This window comes from Cyprinus carpio, chromosome A2, assembly GCF_018340385.1.
Source record: "Cyprinus carpio isolate SPL01 chromosome A2, ASM1834038v1, whole genome shotgun sequence".
Classification (NCBI taxonomy): Eukaryota; Metazoa; Chordata; class Actinopteri; order Cypriniformes; family Cyprinidae; genus Cyprinus; species Cyprinus carpio.
Genome location: NC_056573.1, coordinates 25899141 through 25922475, shown reverse-complemented (window position 1 = coordinate 25922475; position 23335 = coordinate 25899141). Strand labels below are relative to the sequence as shown.

Genomic DNA, 23335 nt, shown 5'->3' with positions numbered 1-23335 from the left:
TGGGATATTCTTTCACATTGGTTTAAACAGCCCTTGGGCAAAACCCATGTATCCACATGCAACAGAGACCTCCTGACAGACAGAAAGATGAAGATAAATGTGAGTGATTATTGTTATTTTCACTGTATTTTAACTATATAGTAGACAGAATGTAAAAGGAGGGGTTTGTTTCTGTTTATTTGACCATTAAATCCCTTTCTGTGTAATTTCAGGAGTCAGTGCCGCCGTTATGATGCATAAATGAACTGTCAATGAATAATATCCATTTCTCACAGGCCCATTCAGGCTTGAAGTGAAACAAGAGTTGGATGATTCAAGCGTTCATCTGCGCTTCTCACAGTCAGAGTGATCTCGTTGACACATTTCAACATTTGTTTTGAGCATGAAGGACTTTAAGAACTATATCAGATACATCTGAGGTATTCAGGCTGTGCAGAATCCCCGCTTTGTTCCATATCTGGCGCTGTTGTTAAGATCATAAACAATACGATCAGACAATTCAAGATTAGATTTTGGCATAAAAGGATGTTTCTTTTTTGTCAGTTGTGTAACACAAAAGATACAGAGAACACTTTTATCATGGATAGTATTTGTGACATGAGCAAGGGAAATCCAGACTCTATAAAAAAGCATGCATTTATTCCTAACTATTAGCCTTATTCTCTTTTGCAACCACATTTCATGCCATATATTTAATAGAAAGCCTCACTGTTTTATCTCTCAGATGACTGATCACATTTTTCCTACTCGTTACTATCTTTCAGGCTTCTGCTCTCAGTTGCTTATGTAACAAATAAGTACAATTTAAGTCAGAAATGCATTTAAGTCATCAGTGGACGGAAGGCACACGTCTGGTTTTCTGCCAGAAATACTTCTGATACATATATCAGCTCAGGTGCAGACACATTTAGATTCAGTTTCTCCAGTCAAGTTGAGAATTAAGGCGCAGACACTACAGGACAAAAGAACATTTCGATTTCACTATATATTTGACTTCAACTGGATCAATGATTTATTTGGTAATTTGAATTTTTAATTTTTTTTTATTTTTTAAGATGCTTTATTTTATTTTAATAGCTTTATTGCAGCTCTTTTATAGTAACTATATTTCCTAAACACACTTAAACATAAAGATTCTTTTTTTGGCATCTGTGGTTCTATGAAGAACTTTTATCATCAATGTACAACAATCTTTCCATTCCACAAAAAAAGGTTCTTTAGATGTTTAAAAATTGTTCATAAAAGAATTGTTCACTGACAGGTTCTTTGGGGAACCAGAAATGTGACCCTGGACCACAAAACCAGTCATAAGGGGACATTTTTCGAGAATTTAGATTTATACATCATCTGAAAGATGAATAAATAAGCTTTACATAGATGTATGGTTTGTTAGGATAGGACGATATTTGGCTGAGATGCAACTATTTGAAAATCTGGAATCTGAGGGTGCAAAAAAATCTAAATATTGAGAAAATCACCTTTAAAGTTGTCCAAAGGAAGTCCTTAGCAATGCATATTACTAATCAAAAATTAAGTTTTGATATATTTATGGTAGGAAATTTACAAAATATCTTCATGGAACATGATCTCTAAATAATTTTGACCCATACAATGTTTTTTTGGCTAATGCTACAAATATACCCCAGAAACTTTGGACTGCTTTTGTGCTCCAGGGACACATATGGTTCTTTCATGGCAACACTGCAAAAACTGGAATCTTTATTTTTATGAGGATCGTTGACATTTAGCAAATGTTGCTCTTCAAATTCCTTAGGAGAGATAAAAAAAAAGACACAAATGAGCCTATAGCTGTCATAGAGTAAGAGTACAGGGCTTTAAAATGAATGAGGAGCAGCTCAGATTATATGATATTGGGCAAACTGGAGACCTTTTCTCAGAAGAAACTTCTAAGAAGCACAAGTTGCTCTGAGGCTAAACATACTTTTAGACATCACTAATTTCTGTATAGTATTTATTTGTAATCAGTGAATGGTTAGTTGGTATGTAATTTTGACTCATTTGACATTTTTTTCCTGTTCATTACTGTAAAGCTGCTTTGGAACAACCTGTATTTTATAAAGTGATAAATGTGAGTTGACTTGAAATAAGGTACAAACTTGTCACTTTGAGTTTTCTGCTTCAGTGACAAGCTGTTTGTTCCCCTCAGGGTATAATTTTTTCTTTTTTTCTGAGAGTGTAAAAACAATTCTGTCTCCAGGACAGGCTGTATAAGTTCAGTGTTTATGACAGATTGAAGATCATGACTGATTTTGGAGAGTGTTGACTGAAGCCCTTTGAATTCTCCAGCTGCCCGGGGCCAATCTGATCCGCTCATGATTAATGACATCTATATTTTCTCCAAAAACTCACAGAAAATGACCTGTAAAGATATATAACATGGGAAAGATTCTTAAGGTATGCGAAGGACAATGTGCATATTTGTTGTTCATGTACAACAGAAAAATCATAACAAACACCGTTGGTGGCGGACCATCATTTTCTGGAGGTCTTTTTTGTAAAAATATTTTTTTTTTTACTATTGTTAGACATCAATCCATCAAGATAGTGCTTAGATGATCTCTTATGGGAAAATAAAAATCCAGATGCCAACACTGTTTTTTGCCAGATAAACGTCAGGGTTTAAACAAATGAGAATTTACTTAATTATAATTACAGCTGGTTTTCTTTTGAAATCAGAGTGAAAATAAGGTGATGAGCCATTAACAAACAATAAATACAGTAGCTGATCACTTTTTTTGTGGGGGGGGGGGGGGCGCTATAGATTTAGAATAGAATAATATAGAATAATACAAAAAAGTTTATGTTTGATATTTTCTCTTATAGCAGTAGATTAATTTATGCACTGAAAGAACTAAAATAAAACAAAGATTTACACATGTACACATATTAAGGCTGCATTTGTTTGATAAAAACTACATAAAAACAGTAAAACAGTGAAATATTATTACAATTTAAAATAACCATTTTCTATATGACTATATTGTAAAATGTAATTTATTCCTGTGATGCAAAGCTGAATTTTCAGCATCATTCCTCCAGTCTTCAGTGTCACATGATCTTCAGAAATCATTCTAATATGCTGATCTGCTGCTCAAGAAATATTTCTGATTATTATCAATGTTGAAAATACTTCATATTTTTGTGGAAACCATGATACATTTTATTTTTCGGGATTCTTTGATGAACAGAAAGTTCAAACGAAATAGCAATCTTTTATAACATCGTAAAAGTCAATTTATCAATTTAATGTGTAAAATGTGCAATTGCTTAGAAAATAACAGCATATAGTTGTTGGTGTTTACATTAAAACCAAAAAAGCCCATAAATAACACTTAAAAAGAAAAGAAAAAGAAACCCTTGCATCCTGTGAGAAACAAACAGAAGAAAACTCTGGCAAAAGCAAACTGATTCAGCTCTTGCTATGGCTCAGTGGGTGCTCTGAAGAAAATGAGACATCATAAACAGTGACCCATGCTATCACATGGCCACTTAGAGATCCCACATTCCCACATCAAGCTCTGGCGTCTCAAGACGACTCTGAAGTGGAAACAAGGGGCCAAAAGGGGCAACACATTTAGAACACATTCTGGTGACAGAAGAGTTTGAAATATGATGCAAAACGCTGTCAGAACATGATACAACCTGAGACAGAGAACAGCTTGGGAAAAAAATGCCCCTGTTCATCCCTTTGGCTTTTTTAATCCTGTGGAGTCCCTGATGTTTTTAGTTTCGTTATAGTTTTAGTTATTTTTGGTTCGATGCGGGCCAAATGCCTTCATATATGAATCTGTACAAACTAAGAGTAACAACATACTTTATGTATTTATTGTTCATATGGTTAAATGATCATCAAAAAATATGCGTGAATTAGAAACATTGATGTTCCAGTATTTAAACTGTGAAAAAAATGCCTTAATATGTGATTTAGGAACAGATTTGGTGAAATATAGCATTTCATCACTTGCTCCCCAATGGATGCTCTGCAGTGAATGGGTGCCGTCAGAATGAGAGTCCAAACGGCAGATAAAAACATCACAACAATCCACAAGTAATCCACACCACTCCAGTCCTTCAGTTAACATCCTGTAAAGCCAAAAGGTTCATGTTTGTAAGAAACAAATCCATCAAGACATTTTTAACTTCAAAAATCACTTTAAAAACCTTTAAAATAAAATGAGACCATTACCATTGCAGCATTGTGTTTTCAGCACACAGATTAACAGCAGTGTTTCCGCATTGCTACTCCTGCGAGCTGCACGTAAAAAATAAAATAAAATAAATAATAATAATTAAATGCGGTTCTATGAAATCAGAATTCGAATTCTACCTCGGTGACGCAAGAGTTTGCGATGGCGTTATTCTGTAAACACTGGAGCGTTACGGAGGAAGATAACATCATACAGAAAGGTAAAAGGACATTTACTGACATAATATTATACACGTAATGTAAAAATACTGTATTATAGTACTGTTTAGTTCGATTCACGATGACTCTTATGATTCTCTCGATGAATCGTTCAAAAGACTCACAAACTCAGGAGTCAAATCACTCTAATGAATCTTTCTGACGAACCGTTTAAAGGGGTCATTTGATGAGAGTTCAAGTTTTCCTTTCTCTTTGGACTGTTACAAGCTGTTTGTGAATATATAAGATCTAGGGGTGTCACGATTCTCCAAATCCTCGATTCGATTGCATTTTCGATTCTAAGGTCACGGTTCGATTCGATTCTCGATTTTTACATTTATTCTTTTTAAAGCACAGATTGTCATTTTTCAAACTAGACTTTTATGCAATATAATATCTGACCTTTGTTTGCAATGTACCACACTACATTGTCAAATTTAAAACTTTTATTAACAACATAATGTAACAATAACTTATATCTTTAGTCAGTTGAAAACTTAAAATAAACTGCCATCCAGTTTCTCTTTTTTGTAAGTGCAGTCTTCTTCACAAAAGATGACATTCAAGTTCACAACAAAACAAACAAAAACAATAAAACAGACATGTCCATAGTCTCTGAACAATTAAGTGTCTTAAACTATTTCCGAACAGATGAACATATACCACACTGATAACTACTTTTTATCCCCTGAGAATGATGACTGTATTTTTTCATTCTTTCATGTTCTTCCTAAAGATGGATATGTTGTTTAGAGCTGCTCTTTGAGTTGTCAAAAACATTAACATTTTTTATAATAGAACAACACAAGACAACTGTAACAATTTTGCAGTTTTAAGTTCTTCTTAAAGAGGAATATGGAAAGAGAACTGATAAAATATTACTAAAATATTGCTAAAATATTAACTATTTACATTTCTATGGGCAGACGACAACTGTGATTTTTTTTATATTTTCATGTTCTTCTTTAAGAAAATGAGAATGTCCACATTCTCTGGAGAGAGGGCTGCTCTTTGAGCTGTCACAATGTCCCCTGCTGTTGAGAACACTCTCTCACTTGCCACACTTGTTGCTTGTACAGCAAGATAATGTTTGGCAAGCTTGGACAAATGTGGGTACTGGTGCTCATTATCTTTCCACCATTTCAGTGGATTTGAATCCACAGAAATTACTTTAGCCATTTTGTATAGCTGAATCTCGTCTTTCACAACATCAGGCCATGGTTTGGTTGCTGATGATGATGCAGTGGAGGCTGTGCTGAAAAAATCACCAAACAGTTCACTGAGTGCTGTTCTCTTTGCTGGGGGGCTGCCTCTGCTGGTTGCTACAGTTTCTTGATCCTCTGCAGAGTTTTGGCTGGACCCTTCTCCTGAGGCATGAGACTGAAATAGTCACAAAAACACAGTTGTTTAAGGTAATGAACAGGCAGAAATTATATTTAAGTGTGACAACAAGAAGCAGAAAGCATATTGTGATTAGTCCTATTCCTGAAATATTAAGAATGTGAAGGAAAAAAAAAACTACAGAATAAGATGGTTATTTCATCACATTAGACTAAATGCATCACATACCTGTGTGGGGTGCTCTTGCAAAATTTTCTCCTCCAGACAATTAAAGATCTCATTCCGAGATTTGTCATCCAGGTGGGGTAAAGTCTTAAACCTAGGATCCAAGGCAGTGCTCTCATTCAGGAACTGTTGAAGTCTTGGGTCTGAATACCTCTCTTCAAAGTTTGCCTCTATAGCAGATTTAACATCCTTTACAATTGTTGAATCTGTGTCACTGTGTTTCATAGATGTAAGGATGGTGTGTTGTAGGGGCATGATCATAGACACAGTAGGCTGCTGTTCGGAACTCATCAAGGTTGTGACTGTTTTCAGGGGCTTCAGTACCTGACATACATCTTCCAGAACAGTCACATCTTGATCAGAGAGGGTGATAAGGTCTTTGGCATTTTTTTTTATGTCTTTTTCTGCAAGTGCAGAATAGACAGCAGCTTGTTGCTCTAAATAGCGTGTGATCATGTCATAGCTGGAGTTCCACCTTGTAATGACATCTTGAACCAGCTTGTGAGGAGGAAGCTGAAGCATGTCTTGTTTTGACTTTAAGATGGCTGCTGCAGTGGTACTTCTGTGGAAAAAAGTGACCACCCTCCTGACTCTGCCCTAAAGACGGGAAATCTGGTTTACTCCCAACCCCTTCTGGGAGGCCAGATTCACAGTGTGGGCTAAACATCCAATGTGTGGTGACAATCCTGCTGCATTTGAGGCATTGACAATGTTCTTAGCATTATCAGTTGTCACAGGGATGGTTGAATTTTGTCTGTCCAACTTCCATTCCACTACCACTTCCCTCAGCACTTCTGCTAAATGTTCACTTGTGTGTGCTTCATATATGGGGCGAGTTTGAAGGACTGGATTTTGAATTTCCCAGTCATCATTAATGTAATGTGCTGTGACAGTCATGAAGCTCTGTGTTGCTCTGGATGTCCAGCAATCTGTAGTCAAGGCAACTAAATGTGCGCTGCTCAGACCTTCAATAACTTTCTCTTTTACATTATTGTACATGGAGGGAATCACCGTAGCTGTGAGATGCGTTCTACTTGGGATTTCGTAGCGTGGCTCTAGCACGCTAATTAAATGCCTAAAACCGGAGTTTTCCACCACCGAATAAGGTCGCATGTCCGCGGCTATGAATACTCCTACCGCACGCGTAATTGCATTTGCACGAGTTGAGTTGCTTGGAAGTTTAATTCCAAATGAAGACGGAAGAGTAGTTTGTGTAGTTGTTGGTTTAACAGATAAATCTATGTTTTTGTGGTGCCTGCGGAGATGCCCTGCCATGTTAGTCGTGCTGCCAGTGAGAGAATATGGTATACGCACATAGCACAGCTTGCAAACTGTTGTTTTTTTTTGTCGACAACGCGAACGTTGTCAACATAACTCACTGGAAATCCAAAATACTTCCACACCAGCGACTTCAGTGAAAGAGGAGGGGATTCGAGTTCTGTCGATGGGTCTCCTGCATCTGCAGTTGCCATGCTATCTTTTGAGTGGCTGTTAGAGGAGGTTGACTCGCAGCACTTCAACACATGTGTTTTTTTCCGCTTGGCAAGTAACCAGACGCAACATGGGGGCGTGGCAGCATCGACGATTCCATTTTTTAATTCGAAGTTTGAGACTGTGACTTAATTTCGATCGATTTCGATTTAAAATCGAAATCGTGACACCCCTAATAAGATCTCTAAAGTTGCAAAGACTAAAGTCTCAAACCCAAAGAGATGTTCTTAATAAAAGTTTAGACTCGTCCGTGCTCTCCTAAAACCCTCGTTCTAACACACCCCCACATGTCTACGTCACGATGTTGGAAGATTTGCATAGCACCGCCCAAATGTTCACGCAAAGAAAGAAGGTGTAAATTTGATTCTCCCAAAAGAGGACACAACCAGAAATCAGTGGTTTAATTGTATTTACAACACTGTTCCAGAACAGTACAACCCTAATATTCAGATGTGTGCAGCGCATTTTATGGAGGACTGTTTCCTGATCCAATGCCGGCTGTTCTGACTCACAGTCTGTAAGTACGTTTTCATATTTAAAGGATTTGCCACTGATGATTCAAATGCGAGTTTTAAGCAGTGTAGAGTAGTGCTTGTTGTTTGTCATTTCTCCGATCCCAAATGCAGACATGATTTTATGTTTACATGGCGCGATGCAACGCAACACGTAAAAACACAGTATGAGTCATTATAACCCAGAATTATGTCCCCACTGGATGCAACAAATGCCTCGTTTGTAATGGGATTTATTGTTTTGTCTTGTAGCGCAGGTGTTCTGACCGGGACACACATCACAGTATGTTAAGGGGTGTATCATTTCTGTCACATGCTTGAGGCATTCGGCCAATCACAATGCACTGGATAGCTGGCCAATCAGATCACACCTCGCTTTTCAGAGCGATGAGCTTCGTAAAAATCGACGTGTTTCAGAATGCGGGCCATAGAGGAGAAACAATAATGTACAGTATGTGGAAAATAATGTGTTTTTTTAACCTTAAACCGCATAAACACATTTATTACACCAAATACACAAAATAATGTTCTTTTTAGCAGCATCATATGACCCCTTTAACAAATGAACTCGAATCCGGCAGAGCAGCGAATGAATCAACACATGACTCATAGAGATAAAAAACACTCAAGTGCAGGTTCAGTGTCATTGTATCAATACTGCAATATATCCATTAGGATTATCTTCTCTTATTTGCACTGTTACAAAAAAGCAACCATATAGTCCCATAGTCTTTGTTCTCCTCGTTATCATCAGTTTTATGGTTTATCATAAGACTTATGCAATAAAAAGTTAACTGAAAGGGAATAAATGTTATTCCCTGTTATTATAAGGTGTTTTTTTTTATTTCACTAAAAGTATAATAATATAGAATATTTCTGGTAATCTTTTAACTGTAAAATGAATCCAGATTCATTTCGATTGCATTGTAAAAGCAAATCAGGTAGAATAACTTATAAAGGTGAACTCAGCTGTAGAATTTACACATGCTTTGAATTTCAGTCCATGAAACTCTTTTACAGGATCCCTGTTCAAACTGAAGTCAAAACAGAAGAAACTTACATAACAGCAACCTGACAGTCAGAAAGTAAAATGTCGCTCATTAAGATGCCATGCTAAAAGGTTAAGGAAACTTAAGGTTGGAAACATGATATGCTACAACAGATATGCTCTAACATTGCTTAGAAAATAACAGCATGTAGTTGTTGATCTTTTCATTAAAACCAAAAAAAGCCCATAAATAACACTTAAAAAGAAAAGAAAAAGAAACCATTGCATCCTGTGAGAAACAAACAAAAGAAAATTCTGGCAAAAGCAAACTGATTCAGCTCTTGCTATGGCTCAGTGGGCGCTCTGAAGAAAATGAGACATCATAAACAGTGACCCATGCTATCACATGGCCACTTAGAGATCCCACATTCCCACATCAAGCTCTGTGCTATAACATCTGTACTTTTAAACTGAAGCATGTTTGTTTCTTTGAAGGTTGAAATGTGATGCACTTTCTCCTGTCACTCGTTTTGTTTTGTTTTTTGTTTTTTGTGTAATTGCAAAATGCTAGAAGTCTCATTCAACACAAGTCAAGTTTAAACAACTCTGTGTTTGGCTTACATTTCTTAGAACGCTGCGAGCCCCAAATTTGTGCCATAATTGTGTTTCCTGGCAAGAACTGAATGATCATCGTCAAATATGCATGGATTAGGCAACTTGTTGCACTATGCAAGCCAAACAAAAACATGCTTTAATATGTTGCTTATAGGAAAATTAAGAATTTTTGTGAATTATAGTAATTTTTGGCCCATGCTTATACATCATAACCATGTCACGGTTTATGTTTGTCACATTTGTCATGTGATAAAACCCAAAACAGCTACTGAATATTTTTGCATTCACTTTCTAATGATTAATACTGTGTGCAGTTTATACATATTTGCATGTATTGTTACTGTCACAGATTTAATTGGTTGTAATGAAACATTTTCATGAATAATGACTCAAATTTCTATCTGATCCTCACACAAAGCTTGATGATTTACAGTTTTCCATTTTAACTGTACCTTTTATTCTTTTTGGAAACAAAATAGTCTGTAAAAATTATTTTTAATTTGTAAATTAAGAAGTTGTAAATTAAGTAAAAATTATTTGAATGTTTTACACTTTTAAAACGTCATGTTTATTTCAATGTGTTATTTACTATTTATAATTTTTTGTGAAATTTACTAGCAGTTTTTGAGAGGAAATTTTCTGTGCATGATAACTTGCAATTTTTTCATTTTTAATCAAAACAATGGAAACTAAATGTGTGCAGTACATTGTTTTATTTACGTTACATTTATTTACACTTACGCATTTAGCAGTGCTATTATCCAAAGCAACTTTCAAATTTATTGGCTGTTAATTGTTATTTTTTTATGACTCATCTACATCTTGGATGGCCTTTAAACAATTTAACAATACTAATAGGTTGGTTAAAGCTGCATCAGAATCAAAGGGAATAAATACAAAATCCTGACAAATTTTTGTTCATTTTTTTTTTTTTTTTTTTTCATTTAACCAACCATGAAAGTTGATCTCATAATGTCCCATCGTTTCCTTGTGAGGGACGTGGCTTCCTCTGGCTCAGGTGTCAGGGTTGGGCCCATTATAAGTCAGTGCAGCTGGGAAACGTGCACAGAATCCTTGAATCCAGAATTTTTCTATACAGACAAGGTGAGCAGTCTAATATGAAAACAACATCATTTTACAGCATCTAATGATTAACAGCAATCCTTTAAAGATCTAAACTCTTTTATGATACAAAACTATATGATTTTTGCTTTCTCTTTGAAATGCTGACCTTCACCAGTGTAAATTTGTAAAGTTTTATTGCATGCGTTGGAGTGACCGGAAAAAAAACTGTAACACAGGCCAATATTCATTGATGATTTACTAAAGATAAATTAAGATTAATGTGTACATCCACAAAGCTTGCATTCTGTTTTGTTGTCATAAAATGTGTAGGTTTGTCTTTGTTGCTTGTTTTGTTCAGCGATGATGGAAGTATATTTTTACAGCATCTGTCATAATTTTAACAGTTTTTTGACACCACAAAGAGCTTTCTTATGATGTCCAAGGGTCAAGGCTGGTGAAATGAGGATAGGATAACTATGTTGGAAAACGCATCTTCAGTGCTGATAAGGTTTATGGAGGCTCTCGTAAGAGCATCTATTGTGTGGGCATGTGTTTGTGAGTCTATCTGGTGAAGGAGTTCATGATTTTCAGACTCATTTTTTACAGTAGAGACACTGGAAAATCATGCGGTTCAGCTTCCTCTTCTTCATCGTCCTCCTGGGATTCTTCTACCTCACACTTGCAACAGGTAAAAACCACATGTGATGATTGTATTACAAATAATACAATACTTCTTCAAAGTTCAGAACAACAACAATTGAATACATTTTTAAATTTCAAAATCTAATTGTCAGGGTGTATTTTGCCTGTTCAAATGAATTCTAAAGGAAAAAATGAATTAATATATTTAATGGTGCAGCAATGTTAAATTGCATCATTCTAAATGTTAATTAAAATCATGCATGCAATGTAAAGTTTGGTAAACATTAACTGTTTTTGTCATATCCATACCATATTAAAGTATATTTTTTTACAGCATCTGTCATAATCTTAAGTGATTTTTGAGTGCTTATATTCATATTGCATATAGGACAGTGTGACTTTTTGAAACAGTAATGGATTGATTATAATCCATTTTGTAGTTTTGAAAAATAAAGCAAATGATTAATAATTTATATATATATATATATATATATATATATAAAAGATATAACAAAAGTACTGATAATGGTATGTCCACCTCACCATGTTCCTGTAATAGTATTTTAAAAATAAGTAATTTAGAGGTTACTAAACATTTTGTTTTATCTGCAATTTACTGTATGTACTTTGAATAATTATTGAGTTTCACTTGAATTCAGTTCTCATAAGATAAGCACCCATGTTGTTTTTCCGTTCCTTCCTTGTATGCAACCATTTATGGTTTTATTAGACAAATTCACTAAACCATCCATCTGAAATGGCCTGCAAAAATAGTTATGTTATGATTTATTGATGCAAATGCATTTTAATGTCATTGATGTGTATGTATGTCTGTCTGTAGGCTCGTATGAGGACTGCTGTCTGAAGTATGTCAAGAATGTTAAATCGTCTATGATGAACAAATTCATCAGCTACAGAAAACAAGAGCAGGACGGAGGCTGCAACATCCCAGCTGTAGTGTAAGCAACATTATTATGTTACTTGGTAAATATAAGCAAAGAAGGCTATGAAATACAGCTAAATAAAAGTACAGAAATATTTGCTTTACCAAGGGTGCCATTAATTCTGAACACGGCTGTATAGTGTATGTAACACCTTTTTAGACTGTATGTTTTTGGTATATAATATACGAATCTATTTAGACTTCTTTGGACTCATGAGACACGTGGTACAAAGTGAAGTGATGCCATAAAACGCACTGCACTGTAGTGAACCACAGAAGAGATATCTGTCTTTTATATGTGATTGTCTGTTTTAAACCTCATAGTTAATGATGTTTAATGCAATCATCTCTCCACAGCTTCAGAATGAAACGTGGCCATATGGTTTGCATCAACCCAAAAGAAGAATTTGTCCATGAACTCATGCGGAAATTGGACAAGAAAAAAGAGGTCCCAGTTATAAAGAGGAAGGTGTGAACATTTTGAAATTTATATAAAATGCACAATTTTTTTTAAGGCATTTGTAATCACCTATTGACTTAAATACTTCTGTAGTCAGGGTTATTATCATTAATTAAAACCATTAAAAAAAATCTTTACTCAAACTAAAATAAGTATTAACTAAAACAGTTCTTTCTGGTCCTCAAATCAGATTGGCTGAGAGCCTTTTTCAGCCGTATGATATTCTAGTGAATAGCGTTTGTATCTCTCCGCTTGCAGTATTTCTTACAGCGAGTGTCGTTTTGGTCTCATTAATCTATTATTTCTTCCAGAGCACAATATTTTTGGATGAGGGCAAAATCTCATTGTGTTATATTTTATGTAACCTTAATGCTGTATATAAGAGCTCTTTTTTTTATGAGTAAGTCAGGGGTAAAGACTTTTGAAAGTGAAAGAGAGCGAAACAGGTTTGTAAATAAAGCTTCGAATCACAGCCGTGCTGATATACAGCCATATCACACTGCTCCTTGTGTGATATTGCTCATTTAGTTTAACTTGAAGAACTAAAATAACTACTAAATAAACTACAAGTAATAAATACTAATTGATGAATACTTTTATTTAAAAAGTAAAAAATACAATAAAAACAACAAAATGACTAAAACATTAACTAAAATAATTACAGGTCTAATTCAAAATATTAGTATATCAGATACTGCCTGCAGTGTGACAAATGCATTTAATTTTAATGTCTTTAAATGTACTAATATTCCTTAATATCAATTAATAGTACACTGTAAAAAAAGATTGTGATTTTAACAGTAAAAGAATGTAGAAATGGTACAGTAAAAACCTGTTAACTGGTTAACAGTAAGTTTCCATATTATATACGGTGAATAAATGTAATTACATTTAATGTAATGTTACAGTAAAATACTGTTAAAAATATGAAATTAAATTGACACTCACAGAATTCCCTGCATCACACTTCATATTTGATATTTTGTTGTTGTTGTTGTTGAAATAATTATGTTTCTTCTTAGTTTTTTCACATCAGCTGTGTGCATTAGGGTTTTATCTTACATCTAATGTTGTTAATGTTATAATATTATTTCAGTATCACGTGTGTCACCATGATGGTGTTTAGTGTTTGTGTGAATGACACTGTGCACCTTCTATATATAAATATATTGCCCTCCTCAGCTCGTAGAAAAGCTGTTTGTGATGAGCTTTGGTTCATCATGTGACTTTCTCATCACCACCAGTTTTTGGTGGTTATCAGTGCATTACAATGGTTCAAAACAAATATTAGTACTTCAATATGTTGGTTTATTAATATTACATCAGTTAACGAAATATGGTATTTTATCATGAACTTAAGTTAAGTCTGTAAAACCTAAAATGTTGCTACCATATTTTGTTACAGTGAAGTTCTGGCAACCACAGCTGCTGGTATTTTACCGTAAATGTCACAGATTTTTGTTTTTAACAGTGTAAGCTGAACCATAAAAATGACATGTGTGATATTTATAAAATAATCGTTTTGTCTAAAGACTATTTGAATTGTAAATCTGTTATTAAATCACTTAATGTTTGTTTTGATGTACAGAAGTTAAGGGGTTAAACAACCCAGTGGCAGCCAAGAGAGGACCAGAGGGAAAGCAGCCCGTGTGTCTCTGCCAATCACGTTCTTTCTTTGAGATCTGGCTCTCCAAGCGCACATTACAGCATGGATTGTGATTTTCTCAGTACTTCCGGTGTTCCGCCCTGTGCTCTATCTGGTATCAGGCGGCATTTCCTGTTTCAGACTTTTGTCACTTCACTGACGGACTGCTGGTTAAATGCTCAGAATGGGAGATGATCATTATTTTCCGTTTTCACATGCTGCTTTTGCCTTATGTTATAAAACCTTGAGAGCTGCTTGCTCAGAAAACCCAGAAGCATACTTTGGTTTAGCGCAGGCACACAGTCGAATGTGCAGCCTTTATCTGATAATATGTGCAAACGTGGGCCCTTGACAATGACGAAATTAACCTAAAAATACCACAGTGTTTGCATAAAAAGTGAATTTCAGCTTACTAAGGCTTAAAAGTGGCTATGCATTGTAATCAACCCAATCAGCACTCAATTATCGCTCATGTAAACCGCATTTAAATTAATTTTACTGGTATTAATAAACTGTATATTTAAATTCCTTCTGCTCATATGGCAATGCATGAACAGAGCTCATGTTTATAGCATCACCAGGGTCACATATTAAGCTACTGTATTATGAACTTTCACTTTGCACACTTTGATTTACTGCTTTTGCCCCACAGTATCTATAACAAATTGTCAGTTTGACCGAAATGTTATTAGCTGTAATTGTGGGTGGGAAGGTTTTGCAAGCAAAGCAGATAATCCTTCTATTTCCTTATGAGTTTATTATACTGCTGACACACCGACAAATGACTTTTGAGTTTGTATGATATTATAATGCATTGTAAATTATGATTTGTTATTTTGTTTAATGCAATAAGCTTAATGAGTGATTATTTTTTAGTTATTGATAACTGAATATTCGTAGATCTCATTTATATTCATGAATCTCAATTTCTGCATATTTCATTTTATATGTGTGGTAGAGGTTTTTTTTTTTTTTTTTTTTTTTTAAGTGAAACTTCTGTTTTTCACTTTAATGTTCACACTTATTCCAGTTAGAATGCATCTTTATAAAGGATATGACACAATGTGTTTTACTGTTTGGCTGTTTTGAAACTGGGTCATAAGCTCTTTGGGTTCCAGACCTGGTATTCTTTAAACTGCAGATATTTTCTCATATATCAAAAATAAAATATTTTGAAAATAACTGGATTTATCCTTTTTTTATGTGATGCATGCATGATGTGAGATATAACATTTTACTGTTTTATTTATTATGTATGCTTCTCCTATAATCCCTATAAGACAATAAGACACAAATAAATCAATATTTGTCATACTGAAAGTATAGAGCTATAAAATGAATGTAGATCAGTTGATTTTAGAAGAACTTGATGAGAAATATTTGAGTTCATGACTTCAGGGTCTTGCAATTAGGTTTTGAGATACGTGACTGTAGACTAATCCATTTCAGACTTTATTTAATATGAAATAGTTTTTATTGCGTTGTAACCTGCTTTCACTTTCCCGTGGAACAAAGACTTGTTGCGCAAGAAAACTGGGTCAATAAAAAGACAGAGAATTATGGCTCTTGTGAAACAGAGTGAGGCTGTTAAATTTACTTTCTAAAGGTCGGCTTTTACATGAAAGTACTGTGCCGTTATCAGATAGTACTTTGTACCTTATAACTGATTGTTATAAATAATCTTTCCTATAAGTTGCATTGGAAGAAATGGTCTTTTAGATGTAAAAATGTACCGCAGTATTGCACCCAAAGGTTCTACCATAGTAAATCTCCAAAAACATAATGCATTGCTATTGTTTTCTTAGTGAAGGACGTGCCAAACTCTACAATGCAAACATCACTATCTTGTCATGGCTAATGGTGTACACTTTAGACACGGTGTCTGAATATCCACCTCTCCTGCGGGTTCCAGCATGCTGCTGTCATCCTGGAGTTCTCATTTCATGTGTAACGTGTGAAGTCCCATTTTTGCACCTTTACAGCATTTTTCCTTCTGTTCATCGCTGGTGGTGAAGGAGGACGAGGCATGTCTGCTCAGATAGCATCTCAGCAAGATGTGCCTTCAGAAATTGGCTTCCTTCGTGATAAATTGTTTCCAGTTGCTACGGTTCATTCTGGCCTCGAGACAAAAATATTCTGCAGCAAGGTTGGGTTTCTATACTTCAAATGGAAAAAAAATGATATGTGGAGGCTGTAAAAACATAATTTACCCTGATAATGATGTGACCAGGGAAAATAGTTCTCTTTATCTTTCTTTTTATCTTTTCCTGTGCGAGAAGTGTAAAGCCTGAGGATTGAAGCATTGCACACGAATAAATCTTTACCATTTAGTTGTTTTTTAGTACTTTTTGTAGTTCAGTTCACGAACAAATGACTCTCATGTGCCGGTTCTTTTAAGTGAGTCAAAATCATTCAGCGCATCCAGCGTAGTCCCATTCATAACAAATTACTGTAATGATTCGGATCTTTTAGTGAGTCAACAACATAAGAAGGCCTACTTTATTTCACAACTAGTAGTTCGATTCGGGAACAAATGACTCTTATGAGCCAGTTTTTTTAGTGAGTCAAAAAACATACAGTGGAATCAGCGTAGTGCGGTTCATAAAAATGACTCTGATAATTGGTTTATTTTAGTTAATTAACAAAGGTAGACGTACCTCACGACTTGTTCAATTCATGAACAATTGACTCTTATGCTGGTTCTTTTTAGTAGCTAAGTCAAAAACATTCAGTGCAACCAGTTACATTCATAATAAATGACTCTGAGTCGGTTCTTTTTAGTGAATCTTTTAGTGAATCGACCATATAAGTAGGCTACTACGCGAAACAATTTTAATGAGAAGGGATTTTTTTTTTTTGTCAAAACATTCAGTGCCACCAACGTAATCGGTCAAAAAAAATTACTCTTATGAGCTGGATCTTTTTAAAGAGTCAAAAAACATTCAATGCAACCAGCGTAGTCGGTTTCACAAAAAGATTTTTTATGAGCAAGCAAGAACTTTGAATCTCTAAACAATATTGTCTTCAGAACACCAAAAGTTCTGTCCTTTTTAGGTGTAAACTATAGCCACTTTTCCAAAGGCTGCGAGCCAAAAATATGGATAATTACAAAGAACTATCTAGAAAAATATTGTAATAAATGTCAGGATTACATGTAGGAGAGAGTATTTATTATTCTACTGTAGTTCTTTTAAAGTAGGCCTATCCTGACAACTCTACAGGTGATCGGGCCCTCAGGTAAATATCATCTCCAGGGATTAATGCATTAAAACCAATTCAGGTGCGCAATAAGCTCATCCTTTCAAAACTAGTAATGCAAAATATTAGGAAAGCAAACAGCATCCAAATATGTGGGTCAGGTTATATATTGAGGCCACAAATGTAAAAACAACATGCAGTGCTCATTTTGCCTATAAAGAACCATGCATTTCCATACTTTTCTATTGTTTCTTTAATCCAAGGCAACTGTTATCATTGCTATTGGTGGTTTCGAGAACGCTTGCATAGCTTAGAGGGATTAGATTCCTCTTCAAAGAAGTTTTATTTAAGGCGACTCAGTCCCGAACATGTTGGAGCTCAGCTTTAACATGCAGGAATTCACAAGCACACTTTACCTCATGTTAACTATGAGGAGTACGATTAGTCTCTGAAGTTGATGAAACATTTTGTAGGAAAGGGTCCAATAACGGTACTTACTAAACACCTTATTGAGGCTTTAACATGCAGTTAGTGCAATAGATTACTCAGATTTTTGACGTGGCATGGAAGTTATTTGGAAAATGCTTTTACATTGCACACATGCATAAACTGCATTTTTGTGCAAGGACATGGGTTCAATTCCCAAGGAATGCATGAACTGTTAAAATGCATCTTAAATGCATGTAAGCTGCTGTGGATAATAATGCCAAATGTATAAATGTTATTGCATTCAAGGTATAAATTTAATCAGTTCATGCACTTCTAATGGGAATCGAACCTATGACTTTGCCATTGATAGTTAAAGATACCTTACCACCGCTTATGATGCATGAACTTTGGGCTTGGCGACTTACTGTAGAGTCATTAATACATTTTGAAACATCTAGTTTCAGTTGAAGTATTTAGTGATATGATTGTGCTTTGTTATCGGGACTTTCGTTTTTTATGAAATGGGAATTGCATCATAATCAAATAGAAAGAATAAAATTATTACACACACAAAAAAAGAAGAAAGATGCACACTCTGACTTTTGATTAATTGAAATTAATCATCATAGACTTTTTAACACATATCAGTGTAACATTTTAACACGGTATAAACATTTGCTGTTAAAAAGCAAAGTACCTGGGAAACTCCAAGATATGATTACAATCTCAGTGCCAAAAATGTGCTGTGCTGAAACATGATAAAAGCAGTTGCTTTGGGGAACGGTTGGTTAAGCTTAAGACAAGACGTACAATCCTCTGATATGAAAATCCATTAAATTTGTGCTGCTTTGGATGTCATAATTAACCAATTTTGAAGCAGAAATATAATAATTGACTCCATGAACAATATTACAATTTTTTTTAACACATTTGACAGCATCACCAGGTTCATGAAGCAGGTTGCAGCATGTGCCATATAGTATGCGATGACCTTATTTTGTTCTCTTTTCTATGTGAATATATTGTACAATCATTTATTCCTGTGATGCGCAGCTGAATTTTCAGCATCATTACTCCAGTCCTCAGTGTCACATGATCTTCAGAAATCATGCTGATTTGCTGATCCAGAAACAGCATTTCTCATTATCAATGTTGAACAGTGTTTATTTGAAATCGGATCTTTTGTAACATTATAAATGTCTTTATTGTCACTTTCAATCAATTTAATGCTTCCTTGCTGAATAAAAATATTTTAGTTGTTTAAACTTGCTGATAAAGACATTACACAGAGCTTTTTGGCATGTTTAAACACAAGGCAAAGAATATGCTGTTTCTGTAGAAGATCTGCACGTCTGGATCTTTAGTTGCTCAATAAATTGTATAAATGTCAAGCTGCAGATCAGATCTGGATGTGTTTCGGTACAGTATCATTGCAGGGCTCCGTTGATCAAACAGTATATGAGCGTGACTCATATGTTTGCATACTTCTCAGTGCCTTGTATTTTTCATCAAATTACAGTGAATCAAAATGAAAAGAATTTGGCACAGAGTTCAGCTGTATTATGATTGATCAAATGTGGGTGTGAAAGTCTTGATAGGATGAGAATAACTGCTTAATCACAGCGTGTTATGTCAATGACAGCAATCACACTGAAACTGTTATGTCAACAAATGAACTGTTAAAACCCATAACTTGTGTCAGATGGGTCATTCAGGTGCCATTCTTGTGTCCCTCAAAAATTATGGGTGCAAAATGAGTTCAAGAATGAGTAACTGATGTCAGTTTTTGCTTACTATGCTACTATAGAAATCACTTTCTTGGTTGCATTTTGCGTTCTATCAACAAAAGGACCTATATATTTTTCTGTATAAAATGCACATTTTGATTAAAAAAAAAAACTAAATGAATAAACATTAAACAAACATTCTGTCTCTGCTTTTTATCTTATGATTTATATTTGTAAATATCTTAAAACATCAGCCTGTCATAATTTTATATAATACAAAAAAAACTTATAAAAAATTATATATTGGAAAAATAAAAAATAATTATTGAAAATAATATATCAGGATTAAATTTTAATAAACAACTCAAGTGTCTTGCTATTGAATACAAGGCTTTTAATGTCATTAAACTGTAAAATATTCAGTTTGTTACTTTTCTGAAGGCACAATAAATTTTTTGTCTGATGACAAAAAATGAAAAAAAAAAGTACTATAATGGACCAAATCAGACCATTATAGAATGTAATATTTTAACTATGAGATAATATTTATCATTAAAATGTTCTGCTCAACAGAACAAAACAGAAAGAAGTTATTGAAGGTTGTTTTTACTTTTTATTTGCTTTTTATATTAGTTCTACTTCACTGCATTGATATCAAACAGTCTCTGGCGCCCTCTGCTGCTCATCAGTGGGGAAACACCAGTCATAAATTAAGAAAAAGTCTTGCTGTTTGCACGATGATGGCTTTTGTGAGTGTTTACCTGGGCTTCAGTGTAGAGATAAGAGAAACGAAGCTTTTAGAAGAACCAATGGCTTCGCAAAATTATTCGCTGTTTCGAATCATTCTGTACACTGAACAGAGAACAGAAGGAACACTTAAATAAGACTAATGGACTGGTGCGTCCCAAATCGCGTACTTGCACTACTTTATTTTTTTGTGTGTATGGATGAGTGGAGAAGTGTTGTGTGGTGGTTGTGTCCGGGGTGAGAGGGGTCTGTGGTGATGTTACCTGCCCGTTGGGGTTGAAGGTTGGGCAGGTGCACACCAATTATCCTTTCAGCTGTCCTAACAGTCTGTTGCAGTCTACTTAAATCTGATCTGCTGGCTGACCCAAATCAGACAGTTACAGAAGAGCACAGAACCGGCTCACTAACAGCTGAGTTAAACTGTGTCATCTGCGCCTGTGGCAGGTTCAACATTTTCATCTGGTGAAGGAAGTACAACCTCGTATGTTGACTGTGCTGTAAGTATTTACAGGTCTCTGCAATAAACTTGAAAAACTTCCTGGTAATTGCATTTGGAATCTCCTTTGCTTTCATCATTATATACTCAAAGTGAAACTTAATTTTTTATATTTATGGCATCATTTCCAGTTATTTTGGATTTTGAAAGTTCAATACACTTCCAATCCAATCCAATCCAGTTTTATTATTTTGTTTACAAATGGGTCAGTAGTTCACTGGGTTTCCATATAAGATAAAATATTCTGTACACAGTATTTGCTCCCCCTTGTCGTCATTAGTAACCTTTAACTTTTAACATTACAGAATTGATTACCTGAAGTATATTTTATATTCTGTCTTCTATATATTCTGCCTTTTCGGGGACTAACAACAACAACAACAAATCACTGACAGTCATTGTAACTTGCCTTGTCTTCACACAAAGCTGAATGAAAATGTATTTCATGAGCAGTTTTTTATTTAAAAAAAAACAAAATAATAATTGCTTTTTAGCAGTTTTATTTTAAATATTGAGTTTTGTGTGGATTAATGGCTAGCAAAATTCTCTTGGATCATGAGGACTAAAATCACGATGGTTAGCCAAAGCAATAAATGCATTGACAAATCAGCAACAACTTAAACAATCACACGTGTTTATGTCATAATGTCCCCTCATTTCCTTGAAGGATGTGGCTTGGGCTTATTATAAATGCATGCAGTTCAAGAAGGTGTGCTTTATTCCTTAACAAACAAGGCGAGCAGAGATATTTGTAAGCGTATATTGGTAAAAACAGTTTGTGATTTTCTCTTATTTTACAGAGCAGACGCTGGGAAATCATGCAGTTCATCATCTTCTCCATCATCCTCCTGAGCTTCCTGTACCTCACACTGGCACAAGGTAAAACCCACACGTGATGTTGCTTCATTAATGTGCATCAGTAATCCATATGAACTATAAAAGCAGTTCTGTTGCATGTCAACACTAACATCTTTGTTGTTGTTTTTTGTGTGTCTCTTAGACGAGACCTGCTGTCTGCAATACATTAAGAAAGTTAAAATGTCCATGAAGAACAGAGTGACCAGCTACAGAAAACAAGAGCTGGATGGACGCTGCAGCATCCCAGCTGTTGTGTAAGCAACATCTGTCTGTCTGACTGACTTACTGTCTGTGTGTAGAGCTGTAGGTTTTCATGCATAAAGGTGTATCTGACTGTAAATCCTATCAGAAATTCTGTTATTATTTATTGTTTATATGTTTACAGACACAAACATGTGGATGGTTGCTCATTACAGTAGGGTCAAAAATTCCACGTAAAAAAATCTCGGGGGTTTAATAATTATTGGAAATTAAAAAAGGTTTTGGACCCCACTGTATACACATATATATATATATATATATATATATATATATATATATATATATAAGACTTTAAAATATCTGCTACACTGGGTATAAAAATTTTGGGGGTTTAATAATTATTGGAAATTTAAAAAGGTTTTGGACCCCACTGTATACATATATAAAAATTGAAATACTGCAATAATATTTTCAATAATCTTTGTGTAATCTGAAAGTGTACGAATTTTGTATATGCATTCATCCAATTCTATCTCTGCAGCTTCACATTGAAAGATGGCCGTGATTTTTGCACTGACCCCAGAGAAAAATGGGTTCGAGTCCTTATGTGGAGGGTAGACAGACTGTTGGGAGGGTCATCTTTGACAAGGAAAGTGCGCAGTGACAGACCCAGGCATAGGCCTGGTGCGTCACAAAAAGTTGTTCAGCGTCCACGGGCCCAGCAGCCACAGAAATCTCCAAAGAATAAAATAGACAATCGATATTCATTCAATCCGCAGCAGCCTTACAAGAGTCAGCAAATCCCTAAGTTTGCTCCTAATAAACAAATCAATAGACAAATGAATGTATTTTTAATTGTATTTCTCTATTTATTGTCTTTTGTTTGTATTTAATATCATTTGTGTTTTCAAATTTATCTGTGTAGTTCTAGAAAAAAAAATGTTAAACATTGTTAATTTTGTGAATCCTTTTGTTTTTTGACTTTATACTGCTGGTTAAATTCTAAATGTTACTCAAAAATAAGCCATAAATGAGGGTTTGGGGAAATAAATAAATAATCATTCTGTTTCATTTTCATTCATTTTCATTTTAAACTGATGTTGCAACAATCAATTTTCGGGTTTGTATAAATTATATAGTACTTTACCTATGCATGAGTTTCATGATCTCATTGGTCAAGGATAACACAATAACACAATCAAATTTCCGTTGATTTTATTTGATGTTTTTGAAACTAGTAACATTTTGGTAACATAAGTACTGAGTAATATTAATTAACTACATGTACTTACTATAGGGTTAGGATTAGGGTTACATGCACGTAAT

General features: G+C 34.7%; 3 protein-coding genes across 4 annotated transcripts; 2 read left to right on the top strand and 1 right to left on the bottom strand.

Moving 5' to 3' along the window:
• Window positions 1-5306: 5306 nt before the first annotated feature.
• On the bottom strand, window positions 5307-6534 carry LOC109094935 (zinc finger BED domain-containing protein 4-like). The gene is made up of 2 exons (XM_042712656.1): window positions 5996-6534; window positions 5307-5806 (listed from the first exon to the last, which is right to left on the bottom strand). Exons 1-2 carry the CDS (start codon window positions 6512-6514, stop codon window positions 5372-5374), a joined length of 954 nt encoding a protein of 317 aa, XP_042568590.1. The 5' UTR covers window positions 6515-6534; the 3' UTR covers window positions 5307-5371.
• Window positions 6535-10601: 4067 nt separating this feature from the next.
• On the top strand, window positions 10602-15535 carry LOC109107897 (C-C motif chemokine 25-like). Of its 2 annotated transcripts, XM_042712643.1 has the most exons (5): window positions 10602-10702; window positions 11270-11351; window positions 12147-12264; window positions 12606-12717; window positions 14297-15535. In XM_042712643.1, the coding sequence occupies exons 2-5, from the start codon at window positions 11288-11290 to the stop codon at window positions 14309-14311; spliced, it is 309 nt and encodes a 102-aa protein (XP_042568577.1). In that variant the 5' UTR covers window positions 10602-10702; window positions 11270-11287; the 3' UTR covers window positions 14312-15535. The 2 variants fall into 2 exon arrangements, with proteins under 2 accessions (XP_042568577.1, XP_042568567.1); XM_042712633.1 differs by lacking the exon at window positions 10602-10702 and having other exon boundaries at window positions 11178-11351.
• Window positions 15536-21694: 6159 nt separating this feature from the next.
• On the top strand, window positions 21695-23039 carry LOC122135061 (C-C motif chemokine 21-like). Its single transcript, XM_042712619.1, has 3 exons — window positions 21695-21829; window positions 21951-22062; window positions 22551-23039. Exons 1-3 carry the CDS (start codon window positions 21769-21771, stop codon window positions 22900-22902), a joined length of 525 nt encoding a protein of 174 aa, XP_042568553.1. The 5' UTR covers window positions 21695-21768; the 3' UTR covers window positions 22903-23039.
• Window positions 23040-23335: the final 296 nt, after the last annotated feature.

Coding starts and splice junctions, on each gene's coding strand:
- LOC109094935 (XM_042712656.1), bottom strand. CDS start 6,514: ATGCTTCAGCTTCCTCCTCACAAGCTGGTTCAAGATGTCATTACAAGG. Junction 5,807..5,995: donor TGCAAGAGCACCCCACACAG/GTATGTGATGCA, acceptor TGACTATTTCAG/TCTCATGCCTCAGGAGAAGG.
- LOC109107897 (XM_042712643.1), top strand. CDS start 11,288: ATGCGGTTCAGCTTCCTCTTCTTCATCGTCCTCCTGGGATTCTTCTAC. Junction 11,352..12,146: donor CTACCTCACACTTGCAACAG/GTAAAAACCACA, acceptor GTCTGTCTGTAG/GCTCGTATGAGGACTGCTGT. Junction 12,265..12,605: donor TGCAACATCCCAGCTGTAGT/GTAAGCAACATT, acceptor ATCTCTCCACAG/CTTCAGAATGAAACGTGGCC.
- LOC122135061 (XM_042712619.1), top strand. CDS start 21,769: ATGCAGTTCATCATCTTCTCCATCATCCTCCTGAGCTTCCTGTACCTC. Junction 21,830..21,950: donor GTACCTCACACTGGCACAAG/GTAAAACCCACA, acceptor TGTGTCTCTTAG/ACGAGACCTGCTGTCTGCAA. Junction 22,063..22,550: donor TGCAGCATCCCAGCTGTTGT/GTAAGCAACATC, acceptor CTATCTCTGCAG/CTTCACATTGAAAGATGGCC.